The sequence below is a fragment of the Drosophila albomicans genome, chromosome 3, assembly GCF_009650485.2.
Source record: "Drosophila albomicans strain 15112-1751.03 chromosome 3, ASM965048v2, whole genome shotgun sequence".
Lineage (NCBI taxonomy): Eukaryota > Metazoa > Arthropoda > Insecta > Diptera > Drosophilidae > Drosophila > Drosophila albomicans.
Window position 1 is genome coordinate 8146041 of NC_047629.2, and position 26980 is coordinate 8173020.

At 40.1% G+C, this 26980-nt stretch overlaps 4 protein-coding genes and 1 long non-coding RNA gene across 6 annotated transcripts in view; 2 read left to right on the top strand and 3 right to left on the bottom strand.

Moving 5' to 3' along the window:
- Nucleotides 1–2921, top strand: part of LOC117570233 (low-density lipoprotein receptor-related protein 1) — an 81529-nt gene extending 78608 nt beyond the window's left edge. The window contains exons 19-21 of the mRNA XM_034251737.2: nt 105–1425; nt 1483–1609; nt 1667–2921. Of these exons, the coding sequence (XP_034107628.1) occupies nt 105–1425; nt 1483–1609; nt 1667–1819 (1601 nt within the window). The 3' untranslated portion in view covers nt 1820–2921. The remainder of the gene's footprint in view (nt 1–104; nt 1426–1482; nt 1610–1666) is intronic.
- Nucleotides 2922–7101: 4180 nt separating this feature from the next.
- LOC117569819 (uncharacterized) lies at nt 7102–7619 on the bottom strand. The gene has a single exon (XM_034251141.2). It carries the CDS (start codon nt 7510–7512, stop codon nt 7102–7104), a length of 411 nt encoding a protein of 136 aa, XP_034107032.1. The 5' UTR covers nt 7513–7619.
- A 1145-nt stretch (nt 7620–8764) lies between these two features.
- On the bottom strand, nt 8765–12011 carry LOC117568726 (protein deadpan). The gene is made up of 3 exons (XM_034249544.2): nt 11581–12011; nt 11255–11350; nt 8765–9915 (listed from the first exon to the last, which is right to left on the bottom strand). The coding sequence occupies exons 1-3, from the start codon at nt 11704–11706 to the stop codon at nt 8767–8769; spliced, it is 1371 nt and encodes a 456-aa protein (XP_034105435.1). The 5' UTR covers nt 11707–12011; the 3' UTR covers nt 8765–8766.
- Nucleotides 12012–17832: 5821 nt separating this feature from the next.
- LOC117568725 (protein peanut) lies at nt 17833–20573 on the top strand. Its single transcript, XM_034249543.2, has one exon. It carries the CDS (start codon nt 18111–18113, stop codon nt 19722–19724), a length of 1614 nt encoding a protein of 537 aa, XP_034105434.1. The 5' UTR covers nt 17833–18110; the 3' UTR covers nt 19725–20573.
- Nucleotides 20574–24291: 3718 nt separating this feature from the next.
- LOC127565551 (uncharacterized) lies at nt 24292–25141 on the bottom strand. 2 transcript variants are annotated; one of them, XR_007954872.1, is made up of 3 exons: nt 25063–25141; nt 24481–25003; nt 24292–24407 (listed from the first exon to the last, which is right to left on the bottom strand). It is a non-coding gene; the product is annotated as an uncharacterized LOC127565551 (long non-coding RNA). The 2 variants fall into 2 exon arrangements; XR_007954873.1 differs by having other exon boundaries at nt 24292–24420.
- Nucleotides 25142–26980: the final 1839 nt, after the last annotated feature.

Consider the following 26980-nt stretch of genomic DNA (forward strand, 5'->3'; position numbering starts at 1 on the left):
TTAAAAAGTGGTTGCCTAAGGATTCCACTTTAACTTTTTATAAGTTAACCTACTCAAGGTTATCTTTATTTTTCGCTTATTAATTTCTTCATTATACTTTTCAGTCAGCAATCCTTGTGCCAAGGAACCTTGCAAGGGATCACCAGCGCTCTGCATACTCTCGACGGAATCTATCACTGGCTACACCTGCAAGTGCCCCAACGAATATGTGATGACCGACGAAGGCATTTGCAAGTCACACGCCGAGATACCGAACTACTGTCCACTCTTGTGCAACCTGGGCACTTGTCAGCTGGTGAATCATGTGCCCAAATGCATTTGTCAACCGCAGTTTGAGGGCGAACTCTGCGAACATTATCGCTGCTCCGGATACTGCATGAACTATGGCCATTGCACGGTGGCGCCTCAGCTGCCAGGATTGCAAGAGCCACCGCCGCTGAAGTGCACTTGTCCGCCCAACTGGTCGGGACCGCGTTGCGAGACTTCTGTGTCGGATTGTCAGAGTCGCTGCCACAACGGCGGCTCGTGCCTTGTGTCCGAGACGGAGGGCATGAAGTGCAGCTGTCCGGATATGTATGTAGGCGAGCAATGCGAGCACTGTCTGAATATGACCTGTGAGAATGGAGGAATCTGCCGGGAGACATTGACAGGTGCCCCACAGTGTGAATGCCCCGATGGCTTTACGGGTAAACGCTGTGAGTTCAATGAGTGCGCTGACTTCTGCAAGAACGGCGGCACCTGCAGCATTGGTGGCAAAGGACAGAGGCAATGCAAATGTCCCAGTGGCTACTACGGTGAACATTGCGAAGCAAACTCGTGTCGGGACTTTTGCCAGAATGGTGGCACCTGCATGGATCGTGGCCACCGCTTGACCTGCACTTGTCCCACTCGCTACATTGGCGATCGCTGCGAGTCGGATCTGTGTCAGACTTCGATGCCGCCGCGATTCTGCGATATGTCACAGCTGCCACCGCGTGATCCTTGCACTGGCATCATTTGCCAGAACTCTGGCACCTGTCATGTGATCAAGGGCGTTGCCATTTGCAATTGTACGGATCAGTGGAATGGCGAGTTTTGCCACAAGCCTGTGGGCGATGACAATCCCTGCGTGAATCACTGTGCCAATGGCGGACTCTGCCATCTGAACGAATATGTGATGCCGCGATGCACTTGCATTGGCGAGTGGCAAGGCGAGTACTGTGATAAGCCGCCGCATTGTGTCGGCGAGTGCAGCGTCTGTCGTCCGGGCAGCTCCATCAACGAGTGCTTGTGCGACAACAAGCGTGTGGTGCCCTGTTTGGGTGAGAGTGCAGATGCGCTGAGTGGCGAACAGGAATCGGGCAGTCTGCTCTCTGTGCTTGCGGTCATACTGGCAATCACCACCATTCTCCTTGCTTTGTTTGGCGGCGCTGTTTACTTACTCAAGTGAGTTGCTGAATCATTAAAAATATTCTATAGACTCATTTCGTTTTGCTTTTGCAGAAAACATCGCATTGCGCAGCCATTCTCGCATGCTCGTCTCACGGACAACGTGGAGATCATGCTCACCAATCCCATGTATCGTGGTGACGCCGATGAAGCGCCGCCATTCGCACACGAAGATGATAAGGTAAGAAAAGATAATCCACTAACATGTCTCGATACTTAACTCTTTGCTATTTTGCAGGGCAACTTTGCCAATCCCGTGTACGAATCGATGTACGCCGATGCCATAGCGGAGCCAGCCAGCGTGGAGATAGCGCTGAGCACAGCTCCCGATGAACGCAAGGGTCTGCTGCAGCACACGCACGACGAGACGCATACACCGGACATACTCTGATGATTGGGTCGTGTTAGCCAATCGGATCGTGAGTTGTGCTAAGCGCAGCTCATGTCGTCACACACATACTCCAAAATTGATATCCAAAATCGAAAACGTAATCCAAATCCAAAACTGACTTCAACACGAACAATGGACTGATAGCGTAGCCATATTACGAATTTTGTAAACGTTTTGTATACATTTTGTTCCCTTTACTTTTCTTGTTGTTGTAGATGGGGTTAGGGGCTGGGTAAAGGGAGGGAGTGGAAAAGGGAAGGGAAGAGAAGAGGAGACCAAGAGGGAGGCCGTCCATCCAAAGAGCGCTTAGTCTTATTTGCAACTCAGGCAGCTCCTTGTGCTCCAAGTGTTATGTCCTTAATATTGATGTCCTTATACTCATACACACGTAATCCTTCTTGTCATTTCTGCTTAAGCGCCCTTTATGTAATTGTCGCAAAGTTTACAAAAATTTGCCTTCCTCTTTATATAATGATTTTAATTTTATACAAAACATTTTTGTGCATTTGTAAATTTGTGTAGTTCGTAGACTTAGTTGAAGTTCACGTACAGCTAATGGAAAATTTTGTAAATATTTTATAAATTTAACGCCCAGTGTGGCAGCCTAGTTAACATTTAAAAAACCAAGCACTAAAAACCCTTTGCCAATTAGTGAAAAATCTTAAATTAAAAACACAAAACAAAAAACGAAAGCAAAAACTTAGAAGCAATTAGCAAACGATTGCTAAAGGAAAACTCAACTTTTTAATGTGACCAACAGAAGAGAATGCATTTAAAAATAATTTAATGAGCACACTACAAAATCTACATTCATATAAATTAAATTAACGCACAAATCGCAAAACAAAAAACACTATAAGCAGTTACTGAAACCGAACGAAAACGCATGACAAACGATATAACGAACAAATTGCTTAGTATAAATAACATAAGGTACAATTAAAGGATATATCTTTACATTATACACAACAACTATATACATATATTATTATTATTACATAACATTTATTTAGTTTGTCACTTTTTAAAGCAATCGAACAAATGCGATTTCCTGTATAAAACAAAACTAATGCTCAGACAAAAGCCAAATTTTAATAAACAACAAATACTATGTAAAAATCGAAATAATAATACATACACAATAAAACATACAATACTCTAAAATGATGAATGTAAAAAAAGTGCGGAGTTAAAGAACCTAATAAATATATTTAATTCAAAATATGTATGTGCACTAAATACATAAAACATTCGAATGCAATTGTAAAAATACAATAAATATATATAAATAATATAATTGATGAAAAGTGTTTTATTTAATATTCCCTCTGATCATCACTAAAATGGAATAACAATAGCTAGCTTAGTGGAAATTGATAAGGCAAAAAATATTCATTGATTAATGTATTTTAGTATGACACTCAAATTTTCAAATCTCTGTGAAGTGCGTAGTGCCATTTTTTATACCGCATACCGCATAGGTATGTTACAAGGGTACAACTTTTTGCCTGCAGGAATTATATGAAACAGGCAGAGTCATCTCCGACCACATAAAGCATATACAATATAGCTATTTCAGTCTGTGCGTCTGCCCGTACAAAACACTGGATCTCAGGGACTATACATATGTACAAGAAACAGCTATATTTTTTTCGAAAGCAGTTCAAAATTATTTCAAATGTTTTGCCACGCCTACTTCTGCTCCCGAAAATCGACAAAAATGTAATAACATCTGTAATTTTTAAGCTAGAGTTTTTGCTACGTACAATAATACCTATAGTCTTTATGATTCCTGAAAATTTGGTTGCGAATAGATACAAATTATAGAAGTTATTTAAGAAATACTTAGCAAAACGCCTACTTACTATGGGTCTTAGTTATTGTACTTTGGATGACATTCTAGAATATAGTATTTTGCACCTTATGGTAGATTTTGATTGTAGTATTATAGTACTATGGTAGTCAATATAACAAGTGATGTAATTTCAGTATTTTTTTCGGTTTGGTAATTTTGTATATTTTAAAATGAATACTGCACAGTTTTGATTTTATTTTCAATGGGTAGCGGGTATTTCACAGTCGACTGTAGCTTTCTTAGTTGTTTACTCATGCATTGATTGTGCTCAATGAACACTGCCCATAAACACTGAAGGAGTAATAATTGTATAGCTTAATGTTATCTTTCCATAGTGATCTCTAGAAATCTATCTGTACATCTATTACAAATTATGTAATATTGATTTGTCGTATTAGTATTTTTCGACTGAGGTTTTTTATTGTGGCAAAATCGGAAACAGTCGATGGGTGCTGTTTCCTCTTACGCAACGGCTCCAAATGTTGCCATATGGCGTAATATAAGAAACGCCGTCGTTTGTCTAGGAGGAAAAAATCTCAGCACGAAACGGAAGTAACTTTCGATTTTCTATGCTCAACCTTTACCACTTTCTAGACGGCTGCGTGAAAAGGGGAAACGAACCTGGAAAATCGACAGCAATTTGTTTCCTATTATGTGGCATAAAAAAATGATATGCACGATACCAAAAATTTGTGTGCACTCAAAATTGAATTTGTTGATTTCCCTTTTTCCCTGGTTGCATAGCTCAAGTGTGCGACGCGTGGGCACTTCCGTTTACACTTTGAGGGGCGTCTACCTGAAGGACTCTTTCTCGATTCGATGGAGCCTTTAGCCTGGGAATATTTTATCATCCATCTATGAACTGATTTCTTGCATTTGGTTATTGCGCAAAGCTGCATTCTTGCCGCTGTCTCACGCATATTTACTCTGAGTTATTGATACGAACCTACTGAATATTCGTATACATTCCTCATGCACTTGTTGGCCACACTCGGGTCTACAGACAACTATCAGGGACCATTCAGAGTCGAGCCCATCATTGGGTCGTGTGAAAAATGCAAGCGATTTGAATTTGGCCAGCCACAGGTAGCTGCTTCGGGTAGATTTCATTTCATTATATGTTATCCTTTGCTCTGCCAAAAAAAGGATCGCATTTGGGCATAGTTTGAATCGTACGTATTCAAAGTGTGTGTGTGGGAGAATTCCAGCTAAACACGGCATGACTTTGTTGTTTGTTTGTTTGCAAGGATATCTCTATTATAACTCCAAGAAGGCTGGGACTTAGCTGTGGGAAAATCAGTTGTAACAAAGTCTTCCAAGTTAATTTAATGACAATTAAATAGTTTAGAATCGGCAAACAATGGCAACAGGATCAAGAAAGTAAGCCGAACAGTTTCGAGTTTAAATGTAAAATATCCAACCTGAAGAGACTAAATTCTTATATCAAATTCGAATCCATTTAGCAATTTTAAATTAGGTTTATTTACAATTTCTTATATATTTTGAATTACGTATTTATTATTTCTATCAGGACAGAAATATATTTCTTTAAGACCTCTTGCGACCTGTTTTTTTAAAGACAGACTGGACAGCAATATATTTTTTAAGTTCACTTCACTTTTTTAAGAACACTTCAGATGGGTTTAAGCGCCATATTTTGAGCGATGTATTACTTCTCAGAGTCCTTATCTTTGACTTCATGCTTTAAACTTCAATGTTATCGAGGACAGTGAGAATCTGTATTATAATTGATTAGGAAGTCCACAAAATCTTTTACAATTTTGTATAATAATTTTAATATAAGCTAATTTTATACCTTCCCGTTGTCGACTATTTTTAATATTTGAAAATTACTTTAATTAATTTTTGCCAAGCAGTACTAAGATAATAACAAAGAGCGACGAACTAGTACGAATTATCTTCCCATCGGTCAACATTACATTTCATTACATTTTTACCTCCATGAGAGTACCGCTGCAGTAAATGGTTGTCTGTAGAAAACTTTAGCAGAGAGTTGCTAAAGAAAATTTAAAAACATTAAATAATGATTTAGTAAGCTAAGTTTCAGCTTTGTAAATTGCATATGGAAATTTTTAATTTTAGTATAAGTTAATAAACAGTTTTCATCTAAGCATAAATCACGAACGTCAGGAGTACAGCTACAGTTATCTATTCATAATCAGGTATATTAAACGCAATTGAAATAAATTACAATAGGATTTCAAATTAGTAATACTCTATAGCAAAATTCACTTGAAATAAATTTAATACAAAATATACATATTAACGACGACATAATATGTGAATAAATATGTGAATGAATTTATAATGTGAAGTCTCAAAAGAAGAAATTATCTGAATAACATAAGTTAAAGCCTTCAGCGATTCTCGAAAGATCGCATTCATACAAACAAGTTTAATATCAAATAAGGACCTCTGAAAACTTGAGTATCCTGTGCGGCGCATTGTGCTTTTAATGCGCAACTGAAACCAGTAATTCTGCAAGCTTACCAACAATAGTTCTCATTATTTTATACAATTTTATTTTGGGCAAGTAACCAGTTTGCTGAAACTGCGCATTCGACAACAACTGGATTTCGTATAGCAGCCCACTTGGGGGCCAGAATCGGGCTATTAATTATGCCAAACGAATTTCAATGCAAACAAGAAACAAAAAAGATTCCCATTCCCATGCAGACACACACATAAAAGGAACGTATGTAAAGGAAAGCGAAAGCAAAAGTAAAAACAAAAGTGATAAACCGTAGCGAAGTGCATAGGAATTTCACACACATACATACATACGCTCAGTGAGATCCCAAGACGCCGACATGCGGATAGGCGGGGGCAGCATCAAATCACAGCAAACAGTGAGACACAAAGAGAGAGAGAGAGAGAGAGAGACATAGAGACAAAGGTAAAGAAAATGAGAAATGAAAAAGGATCCAGGGAAGGAACAAGTGCAATGCAAACAGTCGCAGGACCTGTGAACCACCAACAACCACAAAGCAAACAACGAAGCGAGCAAAGATAAAGGATCTCGAGAGTGTGTGGGAACACACGATGAACAAGTGCAACGGTATTTGGTATTTGGACTCCACCACTGATGCTGCTGCTGCCAAAGGATAATAGCGCTAAAAGGAAATGAAAATTATGATAATTCTGTTCTGTTTCTCACAGTGGATCGGGTAACAACAGCAGCCGCGATATGATTGAGTGTGGGAAGTTGCAAGAGCGAGAGCCGAGGGCGTCTGCGTCTCCTAAGGTGAAGTTGGGTTGTGACGTTCGACAGCCACACGCAAGGCAGCCGCAGGACCTCGTCTGCGCCTGTGCCTGTGGCTATGGCTGCGGAAGTGATTACGGAAGTGAGTTAAATTGAGAGAGAATCTCGCAAAGGATGCAAATCAATTTATTGATCTTTATTCATCTACACTGGTTTCTCATTATCCTGCGCATAGCCAAACAATCGCTTCAGCATATTGTAGATGATCATTTGTCGCGTCACTTCCGCCTCATAGTTCATGTAGTCCTTCAGTCGGTGTTGCTTGTAGAGTTCATCGAGCAAATCGAACAGCTCCATTTCCAGTCCCCTCAACGAGATCTCCAACTCAGGACTGTGTGTTCCCGATATAACGGCTTGCATGTAAATTGTGGAGATCTTTTGCATGGCTGCATCCAATGCATTCAGCATTGTGTCCTGTGGATCATGGATCATCTTGGCGGGTCCAGAGAGCTTAGGCGAACCCTGGTACTCTACCAATTGATCGGCAGCATCGATAGGAGGTAGAAGCACCAGTGAAATCAACAGCAATTGACTCAGTATCAATTTGATCTCCATGTTAAGATGCTTCGTATCGCTTTTATGTAAAACTTTATCGTTGATCGAGGCACGCCTGTCCAGCCGGTTCTTCAGCGAAGATCACTGCGTGCTCAGTTGCAATAACTTTTGTGCGAGCTCTGAAATGATGCCGGCAAATCGAAAAGCGACTGCTTATATAGTGAGGCGGACAGCTGTAATTGGGTTATCAATTCAGTAAATTGTTGCAAAAAACGATCGCACATATTCGTATGTGTACATATTAACTACAGCAAGGTCACTTCCGTATAATACTTTAGTTGTATTATCAGCTTCCGTTTTCGCGGTTCAAGCTCTTTGGGTCAAGTTTTGATGAGTGAAATTGACACTTGATCTTTTCACTAGGTGCTAACATAAAAATGATAGTATACTATTTACAAGTGCAATTTGTTATTTTTGCTTTTTTTAATGTTCTTAATAAAAATGTGAAATTCTTTTCCATATTTTTATATATTTTATAGCCCAATATTTATATAATTTAATAATCGAATTAAGATACAGTTGTGATGTTGACTTACGAAATTTCAATTACTTTCTCCAAATTAGGGAATAATTGGGCGAATGAAGTAAATATCTCACTTAGAAGCAATTACAGATTTTATGTTAAGGTTTTCAAAAACATAAAATGTAAGATTTTGTCCTTTTCAATTTAAAAGTTATAAGAATTTCACTCGATCTTGTCTCTACATTGTGAATATACAATTGTCCAGCCTTTATTTTCATCTAAATAATGTTTATCCAAAAAACTCCCATTGCATTCCCCAAATAGAACTCAAAAAGATAACTTTTGCTTGTTTGAAAGCGATTTTTATTACTGTTTCACTCGAATTAATCAATCAAATTTAATAATATGATAAAATATAATATTAAACATGAAACATGAACCATGAAACACTCAACTTAAGCATAAAATCTACATAACTTAGTTAAAAATGCTTGTCGTCTTGTAATATGAAAATAATGTCAAATACGGTAGGTGACTAAAATACATAATAATATTAATATTAAGTAATGAATAATTGCTTATAAAATTAATACAAATTATACAAAAAATTACACAAAATATACACACATAAATAATCACAGCTGAACTTAAAATTGAAGAAAGCGAGAGAGAAAACTTTAAATGACAATCATAATAATAATATAAATTAACAATTGAATTAACGTTTAAAAAGAGGGAATAAACTTAACACATAGAACATGTTTTGTCATTAGAGAGTAAAGATTCGTGATTCACCACGGACGCCAGGCGGAGCTGGATTTCTCAATGGCGGCGGCCAAAAACTTCTTAGACGATGGTTCATCCAACAACGAACAATCGCTAGAATCTCCTCCATGCTCCTGCTCCAGGTCAGCCTCACGTTCCCGCTCCCGCTTAAGGGCGGAACTCTCCTGGCCGCTGGTGGAGCTCACTTGCTGCTGCTGCAGATGCGCCATCAATGAGTGGGATGTGTGGTGGGCAGAGGCGCTGCTGTCGTGACTGCCTCCACTCAGATTTAGTGAGCCGCTGGTGTTGAACGATGTCTCAGCGCTGGTCGGAGGTGGCGTGGAAAAGACGCCCGCAAAGCTGTGCTGCTTGGCCAGCAACAGCTCCGCCTGGACGGCATTTGCCGGCGAGGCAGCACGTGACTCATCACCCTGACTCTGGCTGGAGACGGAGGAGATGGGACTCAGTGGTGGGCTGCTGGTGGTGTTCTTTGTCACTGCAGTGGCTGATGCTCCGCCAGCGTGGAGTTGTGTCTGAGCGGTTGCTGTGGGCTTATTGAAAGCACTCAGTCTGAAGCTTTGAGTGTAGTCGCTGAGATGTGTGGGATTCGCAATGCTGGCCAACGCTGCACTGGCTGCATTCATTCCCGATCCCGGCCAGACAAATGGTGCCGGAGCAGGCGCCGTTGTTGTGCTCGAGTTGGGCATGATCAAAGCAAACTCGCCCGACGGCAAACGTGAGGGGATTAACTGAAGTCCTCCCATCTGTATGGCTGGCGCAGTCTCCCGACTATTGTTGTTGCTGTGATTGTTGTTGTTCTGGTCCTGTGGCAGTGGGGGAAAGAGGGGTGCAGCGGAGCCAGGGAACATGGCCTGGGGCAATTGGCCGCGATAGCCGTTGTTGAAGTTGCTCATCGAACCAATCTGCTCGAGACTGTTGGCACAGTTGTTGAGATGGGCACTGAGACGTTGACGAACACCCGAATCGACACCCTCCATCTGGCTGACATAGCGATTCACCTCCTCGGCGCATTCTACGAAGCCAGTCTTGAACTTGTGCACCACCGTCGGATCACTTTGGATGGCCATGTTGAGCTGTTGGCGCTGCACGGACTGCAAATGCTTCACCGTCATCTCGAGTATGTCGGCCTTTTCCAGTTTGGTATGTCGCGCCGGCTAAAATGGTAGAAGAACAAACAGATAATGATGAGCTGCTGAGTTGTTGGGTGTCGTTTTTGGTTGGTTTAACTACTTGAAACTCTCAGAGAACTAAACCAGAAGCCGCCTGGCTAATTGTTTTCGTGCAGTGACCAGGCTTGGGAGTCACAGTCACAGGGCCAGTAACAAGGCCCTACAACAAGTTCAATGCATGGGAAACAAGTGAAGCACGTAAGACTAAAGAGTGAATGATGAACTGTGGTATACCCTGCATGGCATGTAAGGTAACCCAATTTAGATCGACGGAACAATTCCTGCTTAATATACCCCATTTCGTATAGGATTGCATTTAAAGGGTAGATAAAAGTGAATGATGCAGACGCCCGAGCACGTTTCTTGCCTCATATGTCCAACTATTTGTAATCTGCCTCTGTTCTGTTTCTGTTTTCATCTTCTTCACTTGAGTCCAGCAAATATCACACGCCCCACAACCGCGCGGTCACTAAGCTCTCAGCTCTCAGTCGCAAGCAGCCAGCTAAGAAGGTGATAGCGACAGCGAGGAAGCGTCAGACTGAGAGAGACAGACAATCCGTTTGGCACTTATTCTGCGTGTGCTTCGCTGCTGCATACTTTGCAAAAGTTTCCCACGCAGGTCGCCCGCTTCGCTTTGCCCTGCACACCGTCCTTTCGCTCTCTTCGGCCACTGCTGCTGCTCTTCTTCTTCTCGTGTCTGCATCTTTTGTTTACTTTTGCTTTTTCTTCAATGTCTTTCTTATTTGATTTTTGGTCGTTGCCTGCAGAATTTCTGCTACACTGGCGTCGGCGTCGGCGTCTTCGCTTAACTTCTATCTCAATATTTTTTTTTTTTGTTTTTTTTTTTATTCTTTTTATGTTTTCTCACAGCAGGATCCCACTGTTGGCTCCTGTGGAAACAGGTTTACTGTCTCGCTGTCTGAGATTTCTGCGTAATTTTTCGACTTGTTAACACTTTTGGTCTGACTGACTCGCCATCGCTTCGCTATCGTCATCGTCACCGACGGCGTCGGCGCTCTCTTGTAATGATCATCAATAAAATTTAATACTCAATTAAACCGTTGACTTGATTCTCTTTTTTTTATGTTTGTTCGTTTGTCTGTTGTAGGAGTCTTGTATCCTTTTGTACTTTTGCCGCCTTTCAAGTGCCTGAATTTCTGTTGCCCTTATGAAATTTATGTGTGTTGCGACACCATTTACAAGGAAAATGAACTGATCCTGCGACTAGTTTCTAAATCAATTGGCGGCTTTTTGGTTTCTGGTTTAGTTCTGTTGTCTTTTGTGATGTTTCTTTCACTTTTCTGTGGTACTAAAGGATACTTACGTCTTTTTTCATAGCTTCTAGAATCAGAGATTTCAGTTCATTTAGACAGTGATTAATACGAGCACGTCGGCGTTTTTCCATAATAGGTTTGTTGGTCTGTAAAAAAATGTTTATAAATTAATTTACATATTTACATATATTTTTATATTTATTCAATTTCATTTAAATCATATAGCACAGATTTAATAAATTGAATAGAGTTTGGGTATTCCGTTTCACAAATTTTAATTTGCTTGTGTATTTCAAAATATGACGAAATGAAATTCACATTTTTGTGAAATATTTTTAAGCAAATATTTCCCGATTTCTTATCAACCGCAACTCACCTTTCGGAGCTCGGCTTTGGACATCCCATTGGGATTAGAGTGACGTCCATTGCTGCTATAGCCGTCGCTATAGCCATTGGAGCAGTCGAAATCATCATCCGAATTCATATCGTGTTTGTAATCCATTTTAGTTTGTTTGTTTTGTTTAATAATCCAAATAGAGTAGTTAGAAGTGGTATTTTAATCCAATCGATCGTCGAAACTTGAAATTTTGTTTAACACACAACACTGATTTATTCACAACACGTAAACTTTGGTTGTAGTACGATATAACAATTATTGCACGTACTTTTTCTTTGCAAAATGTCCAAACATAAAATAAAAACTTAACAAATTCTACGCGATTTGTGTTATTTCATTTGAGAGTTTGTTTGATTTCGTTTCAGGACGAGCGGCAGACAACCGCGCACACAGAACGCCAAAAGGATACTGATCCTCGTCGATGCGAGCGCGCTGACTAAAAACGATACGCGACGAAGCCAAAACGAGTCCGACTCGACTCGTTTACCTGAGCAGCAGCAGAAGAAGCAGCAGCAACATCAGCAGCGGCAGCGACAGCGACAGAAGACGACGACGCAGGCGCAGGTAGCCGTGAGAGCGAGCGTTTGCTCTGCTGCGCATTTGGGGTGGTTATGCGCAAGGAGAACATCTGAAATTCCAACGCAGGCAACTTGCACTCAAACGTTTGAGCTCAAAGAGCGAGTGAGTTGTACAATTGAGCTAAGGTGAGTCAACAGAGTTGTCGGAGCGTAAGAATTTGCATACAGCGAATCAAGTTCGATCCCATACAAAAAGAGACCCTGATCTTATGAGTGTTATGCAAAAGTTTATTTAGATGCGTGAATGCAAATAAATCCAGTAAGATATTTCTAGCAAATGGGTTAATTCAATTCAATTATTTTTAGCTAGAAATCTAAATTATTTTGGAAATTATAATGGAAGTATTTGTCATTTGAAATACTATAATATTGAAATATTCATTTTTCGATCGAAAAATCGTTCCGTTATAATGTATTACTAGAATTATAAAAGTATTATTATAAACATTAGTATAGAATTTCTTCTGAAATGAGAAAAATCCAAAAATATGCTCAAAATCCAAATGATTCGCTTGAAAATTGCATTTCATGGCAAGCATCCCTAACAACTGGAAACTTAATCAATGCTGATCATTGGGTGCAATTCATTAAAATTTTCTTCAGAATACTCGGGGTTGTCTTGTGCCAAAGCAGGCAAGACGGCCAGCTGTCTTTAGACGTGTAGTTAGAAAGCAACCCCCTTTAAGAAATGGCCTGAAGTAGCATTTCAGGGGGTTGCAAATCTCTGCCTGGTCACGGGTCAATCATTAGGCGAAGCTTACCTGCGAATGAGCATGCGTGCATGCGTCTGCATGGATTTCTTGCAACACCCCAAAACCGTAGGGGCTTAAAAAATTTATTACTTTACAATGTTGGCAGGATTAAAGGGCGACATTGCAAAATTGTCAATAACCCGATGTTGGGTCTTGCGCCAGCTGACAGCTGCTTCGGTTAGCCAGATTTACGGCACTCATAAAATTATTGCGCCGCCTTGGCAACTCTGGTTGTGCAAAGCACTCGTAGTCGCATCACCTCATCGCTCATCTGGCGAGCTAGTCAAAATCTGTCCGTCTGTTGAGTATAAATCCCTCGAGCGCTCTAGGCTCATAAATAGGGCGACACTTTCATAAATTGAATAAGCGTTCCATTTGCCTGTGATTACAATATTCTGTACATATGCACGTCTAGTAAATAGTAAATTGTATAATAATACGTTATGTGCGCACATATGGCGGCGATATGTAAATGTTTGGTCCGTTTGCAATTTTGTGGTTAACCCCCGAACAGATCAGTAATCAGTCTTCCCTGTGCTGCTAATGGATCTGTTAGGCCGCTGTTAATAAGCTGCATTTAGCTGCAAATTTGGCAAACCTTTTCCCACGAGAAAACTATACTATAAAAATCATGAGCTGGCACAAAAAAAAAAACGAAGCAGCGAAGAGCGAAGAGATATGACTGCGACGCAGACTCATCACACATATGGGCGGCAGTGGCACTCGAACTGATATTCATACTCATACTCATTCTCATTCTCAGACTTGCACTCGTACTCGCATTTGCGAATGTGGATCATTTCGTCTGGCCGAAACGTGACGTTCGGACCGGTCACACAGTCAACGTCGCCGCCGTCGCCGTCGCTTGAGTCGCTTCTTGAGAAAATAATGAAAAACTTAAGACAGCGAATGAAATTCTATAACAAAAGCTCAGTGTATGAAACAAACCAGACAACAAGACAACAAAGAATACTCATACAAAAATCAAAGTTCAATATCAGCCCCAGTGCGAGTTTGCTTTGGCTTCTCTTCATACGGTTTTTGGGTTCGATCTCGGGATCAAGGTAAATGCCGTTTAGTGTGGCACGATCGGTGATCGTTGATCGGTAGCCGTCTTCTGTGCCACATGAGTACGCATGTGTTGGTTGCTTGAAAGTATCTCTGCAGGGGCTTCCTTGCGCCTTATTTTTAGTTGCGTTTCAGTTTTCGCTTTTCGTCTCTCTCGTGTTTTTTTTTATGCCCCAACGCACGATTTACACATTAAAACACTTTAATTTTTATTGTATCGGACGATTGCTTCCCTTTTTTTATATTCTCTCCCTCTTTTTCTTAATCAATCCTACAGCAAGGTAGCATATGTGAGACCTTTTGCAACCTCAAATTAGTGCCTGCGGTTAGATGCTGCAGTTCAATATTATTTTTAGCCCACTTCTACTGTGGGAACTACTGCGCACGGTGCAGTTATTATGGGGTGTGCTACACCCCCAACCACACCCACACACCTATATACCTATACACCTATACTCACACCCCAAAACAAAAATATGGAAACTGCATAATGAGCATGAAAAATATGAAACAGTAGCAAATGTGTGAAGCAACTGCAAAGACTTGGGAAACTGTGAGACCGCCATGCTTAGCACAAGATATATGTTGATTTAAATGAATTTTTTGTTGATTTTTATGGCGCTCTGTTTTGGGGTGCGCCGTCGCCTAAGGTGACTTCTCTATTTCGTGGGGAGAAACTTGAGTGAAGTGTGCGTCGGGTGGCATTAGAAGTCATGACAGGCGTCGAGTTCCTGCAGCAGCTCTCTATTTTATTTTTATGAATTTGATAAATGGCCAGCGGTAGTTGGGCTAATAACTGGAAACTTTTATGACAGATGTGGACACAAAGAGGAGTTCTGAAACGAAAAAATAATACGTTGACTCCACTTAGCTGGGAATCGTTTACATATCGATTAAAAATTCCCATGAGAACTTAATATTTCGATGCTGGGTAAGCGAAGATAATAACTTTAAATATTAAAAATTTCTATATTTTTCTGTAATTATTTAGAACATCAATTAAATGAATTTTCTTCATAATTTCATTTTTTTATTAAGTATTGAACCAGTACAGCAAAAACAAAAGAGTATTAGATATATTAGGCGAAGTATTATTACTTTAGTAGTATTTTACAAAAAAAATTATAAAATTGAAATTAATTTCTCCCTTGTTTCTCCACAATACTGTAAATTTTCGAAAAAAAAATACAATTGTATATAATATTTTATATTAAAAAAGTATCTTTACTTCAATATAACAACCTAAATAGTACACAACTTACATTTAAATTTTAAAAATAAAATTGTTTATTATATATAATATTTATGTAAACAAATTTATTATACATCTTCTTGCACTTTCGTTTTCGGTTCAAAAGATACGTTCATCATCGTTAATAATTTACTGATCTTAGGTCACAATACTGCAAGATCAATTGAGCGTCTTGGATATGTAACGTCTATTGGTCAGCTGCTCTCTAACAAAATGTCAACGATGCGTCCTCTTTGCCTTCTGATGGCATGTGCCAAAAGTTGGCACAGCTGCCGCTGCTGTTTGGCTGAGATAACAATGGCTTGGGATTGCATTCTGAATTGGGATAGAAAAACGGCGCTAAGACATCAACTGACTTTAGGGGACGTGCGGGGTTTTTATGCGCCTTAATTGTAGCCCATGGCTGCTACAGCGTCTTACATAATCAAAGAAGTTGCGCGCCTAAGACACACAACAAATGGATTTGGATGAAGCGTGCCTGATGCAAGACAGCTGCTGGGCCAGATCAACAATGTGTTGAAGGGTTGACGGCAACGCCTAGATGGGGGATTAAAGACAACGAAGTTGAGTTTATCTAAAGGATTTGCGGTCAGCACTGCATCATCCTGGGGATCACAGAACTCAATGAATTTGATGTAGTTTCGGTTTACAGTTGCAGCGTATCATGACTTGACTATGTGTAATACAATTTTTGAGGAGAATTAAATGTAAAATAAATGTAAATTCATCTTTTTATTAAGTTTTTGAGTAGTTCACATAATGCAAAGTATATGAAAAGGGTTGAATTTAGAAGTAATTATACTTGAAATAAAAAAAATATAATAATTATTTTAATTTTAATTACAAATTTTTTGTACAGTATATGGTGAATATATAAATCGTAAAGTTAAATAATTAGGAAAACAGTTAAATCGAGCGAGATATTGTTGTGAAATTCGTTCTCTATATTATTGTAGTTATAGATTTGTTAATCCCATATCCTTAGGGCATATTTCTCAAGAATTCTATAAAATTCCCTTCGTATTTTTTTCAGAAGTACAGTCAAATCTCGTGAGCAGTAAAAGCAACAACAACTGTTCGGCTGATATCAATTCATAAGCATAATGATTCCGACACAGAGGCTAAAATTAAACCCAAAGTCGAATGTGAGAAAAAAAGTTTCTCACGATCACCTTTTGGACAGACAGACACGACGCATAGAAATCCACGTGCAAAAGGGGGAAGGAACAACCACCAACGACAACTGGCGACAACTGCACTGCGGAAGGAAGCAAAGGCATGGCCACGCAGGCGGAGTAGGACGCAGGACACTGCGACTGTGTGGTGTGATGGTATGATGGTGGTGGTGGTTGCAGCTTGGTGCTGGCGGCCCCCTCGCCCAATTCCGACGACGACGCGGCGTCGCGAGTGCATGAGAATTTAAATTACAAACAAACAGCGCGCACAATCCAAGTCCTTTGTTTGTGTGTATTGGCATGTAGGGACCAAGGGCCGGGTCGCAGGACAACACTCTCTCTCTCTGATGGTGTGGGAACTTTGACGAGGACACACTCGAGCATGAAGCGGGCTGCGCCTCGGCTGAGCTGGGGCGGGTAATTACCCCGAGTTCGAGTCCAGGTTAACTACACGCTAATGTGCCACATTCCCACATTTGTTTAGTTGCAGCGCAGCAGTCGCGCAACTAACTGACAGAGTGACTTCATAATTTTTCAAAATTAAGTTGAAGCACGGCACCCACACGCCCGTCACTTTCAGTTGTAGTGTATCTGAGTATCTGCGTTGCCTACCAACACACGCACAATACTATCTCTCTCTCACATTATCTCTTTCGCAGCGGTCGCAACGTTCTCTCTTAATCGTCGCTCACGCTCATGCGCAACAACAGCGGTTTGCAAAACCCAAAATGACAAAAAAAAAAAAAGCAAAAGCAGAGAGTTGATTTACAAAATGAAGCGGATTGCGTTTGCTCCATTACAAAATTCAAGTGTGTGAAAGGCATGTCATACACACACACATACTCTTAGATGCACAGTTAATGTACTTGCTGCTATTTTTAAATGCATTCAACAAAATGATAAGAATATTTTGTGGCGCATTGATAAATTTGAGCAGCAGTAATAGCAGCAGCATTGTCAGCACCAAACTTGTGAGGCAGCTGCACTTGGCTTGGCCCACGAAGAGAGCTCAATAATTGATGTTGGCAATGCTACGACTCGAGCGCGCATCAGCTGAGTGCTGCCAACGCACGCGTTACTTTTAAATGTCAAAAGAAGTACATTAAATATTAAAAATTCGCAAATAGTTAATTCTCAAAATTAAATTGGTTAGTGCAGTCAAATTTTTTCCAAGTGATTTTAGGCATTTAATAGCATTTTCATTTTGCTTTATTGCTTTTTCACTGGTGACACACTTTTGTGTGTGCCGCGTTGGCAGCACCGCTTTTGCCTGCAGCGTGCCATATGCTTGTGTGTTTGTGTATTACTCATGCGCTGAGCCCTTGTGTGCCATATGAGTGTGAGTGTGTGCGTGTGTGTGTTGCTCTTTCGTCTCTTTCATGCCTGTGGGCAGTAAACGCTCTCACTGCTGCAGCAGTCGCTTGTTTTTCGCTCACTCAATAGCACGGCCATAGCGCGTTGTTGGCGTACTTATTATTTTTTTGCAAAGAGGAAGAAGAAGCAGCAGTAGCAGAAGCAGTGCAGAAGTTTTGTTGACACCAAAAGAAAGAAAAAGAAAAAAAAAAACCCTAAACAAGAGCCAAAGTTGAAAACTAGGCGTGACGACACAAAAGCGTGCAAAGTGTAGAGACGAAAGTGAAATTGTTAAATATCTAGTATAGTATAAAACAAGAGCAAACTGCAAATGAATAGTCCTCGCACAAACGGCGCCATCTCAGCGCTGCCCAGCACACTGGCGCAACTGGCGCTGCGCGACAAGCAGCAGGCGGCGACAGCATCAGCATCGGCATCAGTATCGGCGTCCGCATCAAATGGCAGTGACTCCTCAGCAGCAGCGGCAGCAACGCAGCGCCCACAAACGCAGCCGCCCAGTGTGCCATCGTCAGTGAACAAATTGCAGTTGGCTGATGCCAGTGTGACCAGCTCCAATGGTGACTCGAATAAGCTGACGCACGACTTGCAAGAAAAGGAAGCACAGCAGCAGCAGAAGCCACAAAAACCGCCGTTGCCGGTGCGCCAAAAACCGATGGAGATTGCCGGGTATGTGGGATTCGCCAATCTGCCCAATCAGGTGTATCGCAAGGCGGTTAAACGTGGCTTTGAGTTCACACTGATGGTGGTGGGTGCCAGTGGACTGGGCAAGTCGACGCTGATCAACTCGATGTTCCTCTCGGACATCTACAATGCGGAACAGTATCCGGGCCCATCGCTGCGCAAGAAGAAGACCGTTGCCGTCGAGGCCACCAAGGTAATGCTCAAGGAGAACGGCGTCAATTTGACTCTCACTGTGGTGGACACGCCCGGATTTGGGGACGCCGTCGATAACAGCAACTGCTGGGTGCCCATACTCGAGTACGTGGACAGCAAGTATGAGGAGTATTTGACTGCCGAGTCGCGGGTGTATCGCAAGACGATCTCGGACAATCGGGTGCACTGTTGTCTGTACTTTATCGCGCCCTCGGGTCACGGTCTGTTGCCATTGGACATCGCCTGCATGCAGAGCCTGTCGGATAAGGTGAATCTGGTGCCGGTGATTGCCAAGGCCGACACCATGACGCCGGACGAGGTGCATCTGTTCAAGAAGCAGATACTTAATGAGATTGCTCAACACAAGATCAAGATCTACGATTTTCCCGCCACACTCGAGGATGCCGCCGAGGAGAGCAAGGCCACACAGAATCTGCGCAGTCGGGTGCCCTTCGCTGTCGTTGGAGCCAACACCATCATCGAGATGGACGGCAAGAAGGTGCGAGGACGTCGCTATCCTTGGGGCCTCGTCGAGGTCGAGAATTTGACACACTGCGACTTCATTGCTCTGCGCAATATGGTGATTCGCACCCATCTGCAGGATCTCAAAGATGTCACGAATAATGTGCACTATGAGAACTATCGATGCCGCAAGCTCTCCGAGCTGGGTCTGGTCGATGGCAAGGCTCGGCTGTCGAATAAGAATCCGCTCACCCAAATGGAGGAGGAGAAGCGCGAGCACGAGCAGAAGATGAAGAAAATGGAGGCGGAGATGGAGCAGGTGTTCGACATGAAGGTAAAGGAGAAGATGCAGAAGCTCAAGGATTCCGAATTGGAGATGGCGCGCAGGCACGAGGAACGCAAGAAGGCGCTCGAGTTGCAGATCCACGAACTGGACGAGAAGCGGCGTGATTTTGAGCGTGAGAAGAAGGAATGGGAGGATGTCAATCATGTGACGCTTGAGGAGCTGAAGCGACGCAGTCTTGGTGCAAACAGTAGCACCGACAATGTCGATGCCAAGAAGGAGAAGAAGAAGAAGGGTCTGTTCTAAGTCAAACATAAACCATATTAAACGACATACTACACATATAAATCCTCCTACTCCTAATTAACAAAAGAAATGAAAAACAAAAAAGAAGAAGCAAAAAGATTAACATACTACACTTTAAGGGCTACAAATCTCGAGAACAAAATAACATAACGAATTATATATATATATAAACATCTCTATATACAATTTATATATATATATAGATATTGCGGTGCATACCATACTATAAATTTCATACATAGGCATTGCATACGAAAGATTTCAAGTACTCGCTTGCTTGCATCCTTATCAGAGGGGCCTATGTTTGGGGCTGCAGTCTAGGACATATATATATATACGTATGTATGGCTTTCGCACAGCAATCGCGCATTTGTTTTTTACATGCATACACACACTCACACACACATACACGCATATTAACATTTATTACAAACAAAAGAGAGTTATTATTATTATTGCAGTATTTTATCAAAATATTTCAAGCGCATCAAAATACCGAATGAGAGAACACACATAAATAACTTGACGAAACATTTCGACTAGCATAAATGAATTGAAACGAACCTAAATTGTATTTACAAAATACTTCAATATCGCTTAATTAACAATAAATACCATTTAAATAAAAAAACGATGACGAAGACGACGCAAGAAGAAGATGAAGAAACCCGAAATATCCTAATATTAACATGTATAACGTACGTAATGTATAATGTGTATTGTATTTACTTATTATGCATAAAAGTCAAAAAAACACAAAGCAACAACAGAAACAAAAAACAAACAAAAAAAAAAGAAACAACTGCAACAACCACAACAAAAATATACTCTTGCATTTTACAAAATAAAGTCTTCTTTTAGTTTAACTATATAAAAAAAAGAGTCGAATAACACCATTTGGTGTTGTATTGTTGTTTATTCAACTGCAAGGCACAGTCAATAAGTAGTATATATGAAGTAAGTACATTTATACAGGGTGTCTTTTTGTAGCTGGCACGCGTCTGCAGTATTGGGGAATTAACACCGTGACGCTACGTTTCGAAATGCTGCTCCAACAATGCAATTCACTCTCATCAAGTGCTGACTAATTTCTTATGTACACATTGAGTCGCTTTTTTGAATAAATTCAAAATGACGCAGCCTGAGAATGGGAATACAAATGTGTTAGCTAAGTTCTTGAATTAGTAATTGAATGTCTGTTAGCTACTACAAGCTTGCAAGTTATCTTTGACTCATTTGTATGCACATACTAGTCACAGTCAAGACTTATTATGTGCTATATTGTATGTATGTTAGCGATATCTCAAACGAAATCCATTGGAATTTCTGTTATCACATGAATTCTGATAAAACTGAGAACATAGTTGATCACAGCTGGCATACTTGTAGAACTTTTTAGCGATAATTCACTGTTATGAAGATTACAATGCTATGCTGCCAATTACAATAAATTCGAAATAGAGCAAGGTTCACAGTCTCGCCTTCCAGTGCACTCACAACATATCGTCGTATGCAATTTCTTGCCACACCCTATATGCGATACGAGTGGGGCAATGATATGGCAGAGGGGCTACACCACTTGAAATTGCTTTCTAAATGCCCGGCTGGGGCAATTGTGGCAACAAACAAAACAAAAAAAAAAGAAGCGGAACCCCAAACGTATGGGTATTTAATTTATGCATAAAAATTAATCCATAACCCAATTGAAAGGCACTCAATTAATGGCGTATAAAGCGTAAAAAGAAAAGCCAACAGTGAAAGACAAGAAACATGGAGCGAGAGTGCGGCTACTATGGTGCGACTGGGGTAAGGAGTTGTTAGGGGCATGCGGAGGCGTGCAGCATGTACATACATACATACGTGTGTGCGTGTGTGTATGTAAGTCAGCAACGTTGACGCAGCACTTAAGCGGCAATTGCTGGCGATCAATGAACGCAACGGCAACAACTACAACAGACAGCGCTGTGGAGTTTGGCTGTTTCTGTTGTTATTACTGCTGCTGTGTTGTTTTTAGGACGATGACTCAAATGCTCATAAAGAGTGACACGGAGAGAGAGAGAGAAAGAGTGTACATGTATGTGTGCATTAGCGAATGCATGTACATTGAGAGCGCGCTGCTTGCTGAGCTTATCAGCTGAAATAAGAGCTCTGTAAGAACAGTTTGTTTTGAACGTCGTTCATCATAAGTATTGCTCACCCTGTTTGGCAACACACATACACACACATGTGCACATGTGTTCCACACATGGACTGGACACCCTGTAGCGCTGTGTCTGCAAGAATCTTGACTCTTCTTGAGCTACATTCTTGCACGTCAAACCGCGCAGAACGAAAACTGAAATCAAAAACAAATGTTGACCGTTCATCTAATAAGCCGGCAACCGCACCACTCACACACCAACACGCACAAGCACACTCATACGCGTGTACAGTTGTAAAGAGAGATGGCAGCGACGCGCGCTCACCCACACGATCGCACCGCTTGACATATTTACGTGACGCAGAGAGCCAAAGAGCAGCCAATTGACCAAAACTGAGAGAGCGCAACGCCACGCCAAAGCTGACTGCGGCTGCGACGGCGACAGAGACATAGACAGAGAGTGATGGGCAGCGCAAGCGCAAGCGCGTCGTTTTTATTTGAAATTTCCGTTTTACAATTTCTTTGGCTTCGACTTACAGACGAGCTCGGTTTGTCGTTGACATTTGACATTTTTCCATTCGGTAAACGGGAAGTGATTTTTATAGGTTTGTTTGTTTGTTTGTCTTGGCTCACGGCTCGTTTGCATTACGACTTGTCCCCTCTCCCCCCTCCACAGACGCAGCCTCGTCAATGTCAGCAGATAAGGGCACTCACATGTACGTGTGTGTGTAAGTGCGTTTATTTGTTGATTTGTTCATATTTCTTTACTATGTTTTATTTACAAACAAAAGAATTAGATCGTGTGGATAGGCAGTTTTATCAGTAAGTTTATGTAACACTTGTGGGAATTGTACAATTTGATAAGAATGCGTCTCAATCATAAATTATCTTGCAAGACTGTAAACAAACACTTGTTAAAATTTACACATCAAAGGAGGAGTCAAACTATTTGCATTGCATTTCACAATTCGATTCGAACCGAACTCAAACTTGATTTTCTTGTTCCTTTGTAAAGGCGCCTCTCTCGCTGTATGTGAGTGTGTGTGTATGTGTGGTCACACGATCGACAGGAGACACAAAACTTTTGGGCTCTACTTCCGTTTTTTCCTTTCGCCACAAGAGTCGAACAATAGTAGATCCTGAATGCTGGTCCCATAGCGGTATATCTGTTCCCCTTTGCCCCTTCCTCGCTGATCTTCACAGTGGTCCTGCTTTGATTTCCGCCACTCGCATGCACGAAGCGTGCACAACATCCGTTTTTATTCAGCCCAAAGAACGATTGAGAACGAGAGGGACTGAAAGAGAGAGCGATAGACCGAAATCTTTACCGTTTTTGCCATTTGCGAATACTTCGTTTTGGCATTGTTGTTCATTTACAGTTTTGGATTGGGTTTTATTGTCCCATCCACATCCACATCCTGGGAATGGGAATTGGAATGCAAAAGGAACTGAACCCAATTAACAGGTGTACGATGCGCTGTTCACTTTGTGGAGGTGTTATAATTGTCAGCTATTCATTTGTGTTGATCTTGAGTAGCTTCTCTTTATGCGGAGTCCGAGGGTTCTCGATTCAGCTGAATGATGAGCTGATCTTTCGAATCTCTTTGTTTGATGGATCTATAAATTTGTTTACTTTATGGGAACAACGTTTTAGGTTGACAGAACCAGCATATTTTACTTTATTTCTAGACTAGATATATAATCGAATTATAGCGGAATATGAGCTGCATTATATGACAAGTAAACCGATATGAATCTCACTCATGTGTATGGTTGATAGCAATATAAATTGATATCGTTTAATGTGGTTATTTTTATTAGCGAACTTGCGTCGTTGTGGTGTCAGCTTGTAGCATTTAGTAATATAATCCAACCACTTGTACTTTGGATGTACATAGATACAAATGTAGATAGCGAAAATAAATGATGATCACTCGTTAAAATAAATTAATATGTTCTAAAGTTTCTAACAAAGATTTATGTTTAATGATTAAGTGTCATTGTTGACAAAGAAAAAGCTTATAAAGTAGATATTAGGGGTAACTAATGTGTTTAATCTTTTTATTTCATAATTAGAAAGAACATTTATTGGAGTAATTTCAAAAGAATTATCACAAAAGAACGTTTTTGAAAGTTACAGCAAGAAGAAAAGTTTCTACTTGGGCAGATTCATTAAAAAAAGGTAAGGGATCATTTACGATCAGTAAGGTAAGTTTTTTATCGAAATATTCACTTGCAACATTGTTGCATTGCATAACGTGGTGTGATTTTTATTGATTTCTTCTTTAATTTTTTTTCCATCGCCAATTGACCAATTATTTATATTGTCCGACCATTTGGAGCGCAAGCTGTCAAAACAGTTGACATATGTTTTCAAGTACAATAATCATGGTGTTTATAAGGAGTAGAAATGAAATCAAAACAATTCAAGCTTAGAGCTGGAGATATTACCATTTACCTTTTTTAACTGGCCACAATTTTCATAATTGAGCAACAGTTGTGTAAGCGGCGACATTATTGTGGTTTTCGTTTTCGGAATGACCCTGAGAACAGATTCTTCGATTCTCATGAACGAGCATATTGACAGTTCATTTAGGGCCTAAGCAAAGTACTTACGATTTGGGTCACTCGTAATTGGCCAGATACACAGATTGACACAGAACGAAGAGAAGGTTGAAGAGAAGTGGGAAAGGGTTGGGGAGTGATGCTGGGGAAATGTTGAGGCAGCTCTTAAAGTGACTTAAAAGTAGGTTACACTGCGGCTGCTGCGGCGGCTTCTCGTTGTCGTCGTCGTTGTCGTTCGTCGGTCTTTTGTGCTGCATCTTGGCACAAGCCACCCTTTCATTTTATTCTCTTCTTTGTATTTTGTATTTTTTTTTGTGAATGCCTCTGCATGCCGAGTGGTGCTCATGATGATGAGGATGAGCACACGTCGAACACCCCCGCCCCTCCCCACACATTTTGGAGGCATGGCAGCCCATTCACTGCTGCGACTCATAATTGATGTTCAAATTGCTGTTGAATGATGCGATGCTGTCGAGGAAGCACTTGTCACAGTTTCGTGCCCATTGCTGGCCATCATGTGAGGGTTATGCAGGCAAACATGAATGTATTTGATTTTCGTGATGTTTGCCATACCCTGTATCAAAAGTTGAATGAAGGTAAACCGAATTATAGAATTGCAGTCAACGTTCTTACCTATTTTATTTGTAATCTCATTTTACTGGCAGTCAGATATCTTAAATTTAAAAATAAACTCAAAAATATATATATGAAGGATTACAACTAGTTCAATTATTCATATTTTTTTGGCTTTTTTATACTTTGGTAATTTAAATAAATAAAATTTTATAATAAAATTTTTGCATTTTTAGTAGACAAAACACATTAAAATACATCATTATAAAATTTGAAACTGTTTTGATAATAAAATTGGGAAAGATAAATAATAAATAAGAAAAATAAATAGACTTATGTCTTAAATTTGAAAAAAAATTTTGTTTTTAATAATTATAATAAAAAATAAAAATCATTAAATCAAATTTAATAATGCTTTGAAAATTAAAATATGACCCAAATATGAACTGTTTAAATTTATAAGTTGATTCCTCAATACAAAATATTTTGATTATCAAATTCATTAAAATATTCCAGAGTAGCGGCAAATCGATAATAATTTTTAAATTTACCAGTTTACTTGGTTTTCTGTTAATATTTCTATGACATCGTTGTGTGATGGTTTTGTTTAGCGACATCCAATTGATTAAATTCGTTTGAATTAGAGAAGCGGAAGTTGATGAAGAACTGCAGCACTGAATAATTGGAGACTTGGAGGAAAATCAAACCGTTCCTTGGCATCTTCAACGCGTGTCACACGTGCCAGGAAACCAGCCGGAAAGGAAGACTCAAAAAAAAAATACGTTACACCAACTAATTTCCTGACTCAAGGCTCAACAACAACAAAATTAAATTGAGCCACACGGCAAATGAGCTGGCAGGCAACTGCACATACTAGGTAACAAAGGACGAGGGCTCCCCTCTCCTCTCTTCATGTCATTCTCCATTCTCGTTGGAGTTGTTGTTGAGAGTGCCAGCAAACAGGAACAGGACCCTCATTGAGCATAGAGCAATGAGGCATTTTGAGACTCGGGGTTGCAGTTTGTTCGTTGAGTTGGGACGAGCAGTTGCTAGGGCCATGTGTAATTATTATCAGTGATCCTCAAATGAACGTTACTTTAGAGCCCGGTGTTTTTCTTCTGCCACGCGCCAAAGTCCTTTTCTTTGATCTGCTTTCTTTTCACAGCAACGCAGCTGCAACCTTAATGAACTAAATGCTGAATGATTTTTCCCAAACAGAACTACGAACGAAAACAGTTCGTTTGGTTTGCTTAAAAAATCTTATGTAGATGATGTATCCGTTAACACTTGCCGATATCGAGTGATTTAAGAATGGATCTCTTTTAATATTCACGCTTATTTTTTAAGTTTAAATTATAAAACATTATTAATATTGCATAAGCAAAGAAGTGGTAGAAAATACTTCCAAAGTAACAGTAAAAGTTATATTTTTTTTTGTAATATAACAAGAGCGATAATATTAAGATATTAAAATAAAATAGTAAACATATTAATACCATAGAGAAAAATATGCATTTTTTTTATAATAGTTAATTTTTGACAACTATTCAATATCCTATCGAAACTTAAAAATGTATTGAAATTAACTTATTTAACTTTAATGAATTTATTATAATATCAAAAATTTATCAACTGATTTTGCATTGAATCTAATTAGCGACCAAAGTAAGAATTGCATGTTTCATATTATGGAATTTATACTATTTCCTGTTGAACTAAAACATTTCTTGAAAATTGATTTCCCTAAAACGGAAATTCATTATTTTCAATCATGTGAAATTAAAGATTAAAGATTTTGAAATCAAGCTTTTCAATCACCTTCAGTTTTATTATCTCGTCGTTTTTACATTTTTTCCATCAACTCTAACTTAAAAACCATTGAAAGAGTGACTTTTCGTACTCATTTACCATTGCTTCGCTGAATTCAACTCAATTTGGAGGCAGACATAGGCGTGAAATGTCTCAACTGCATTTGGCC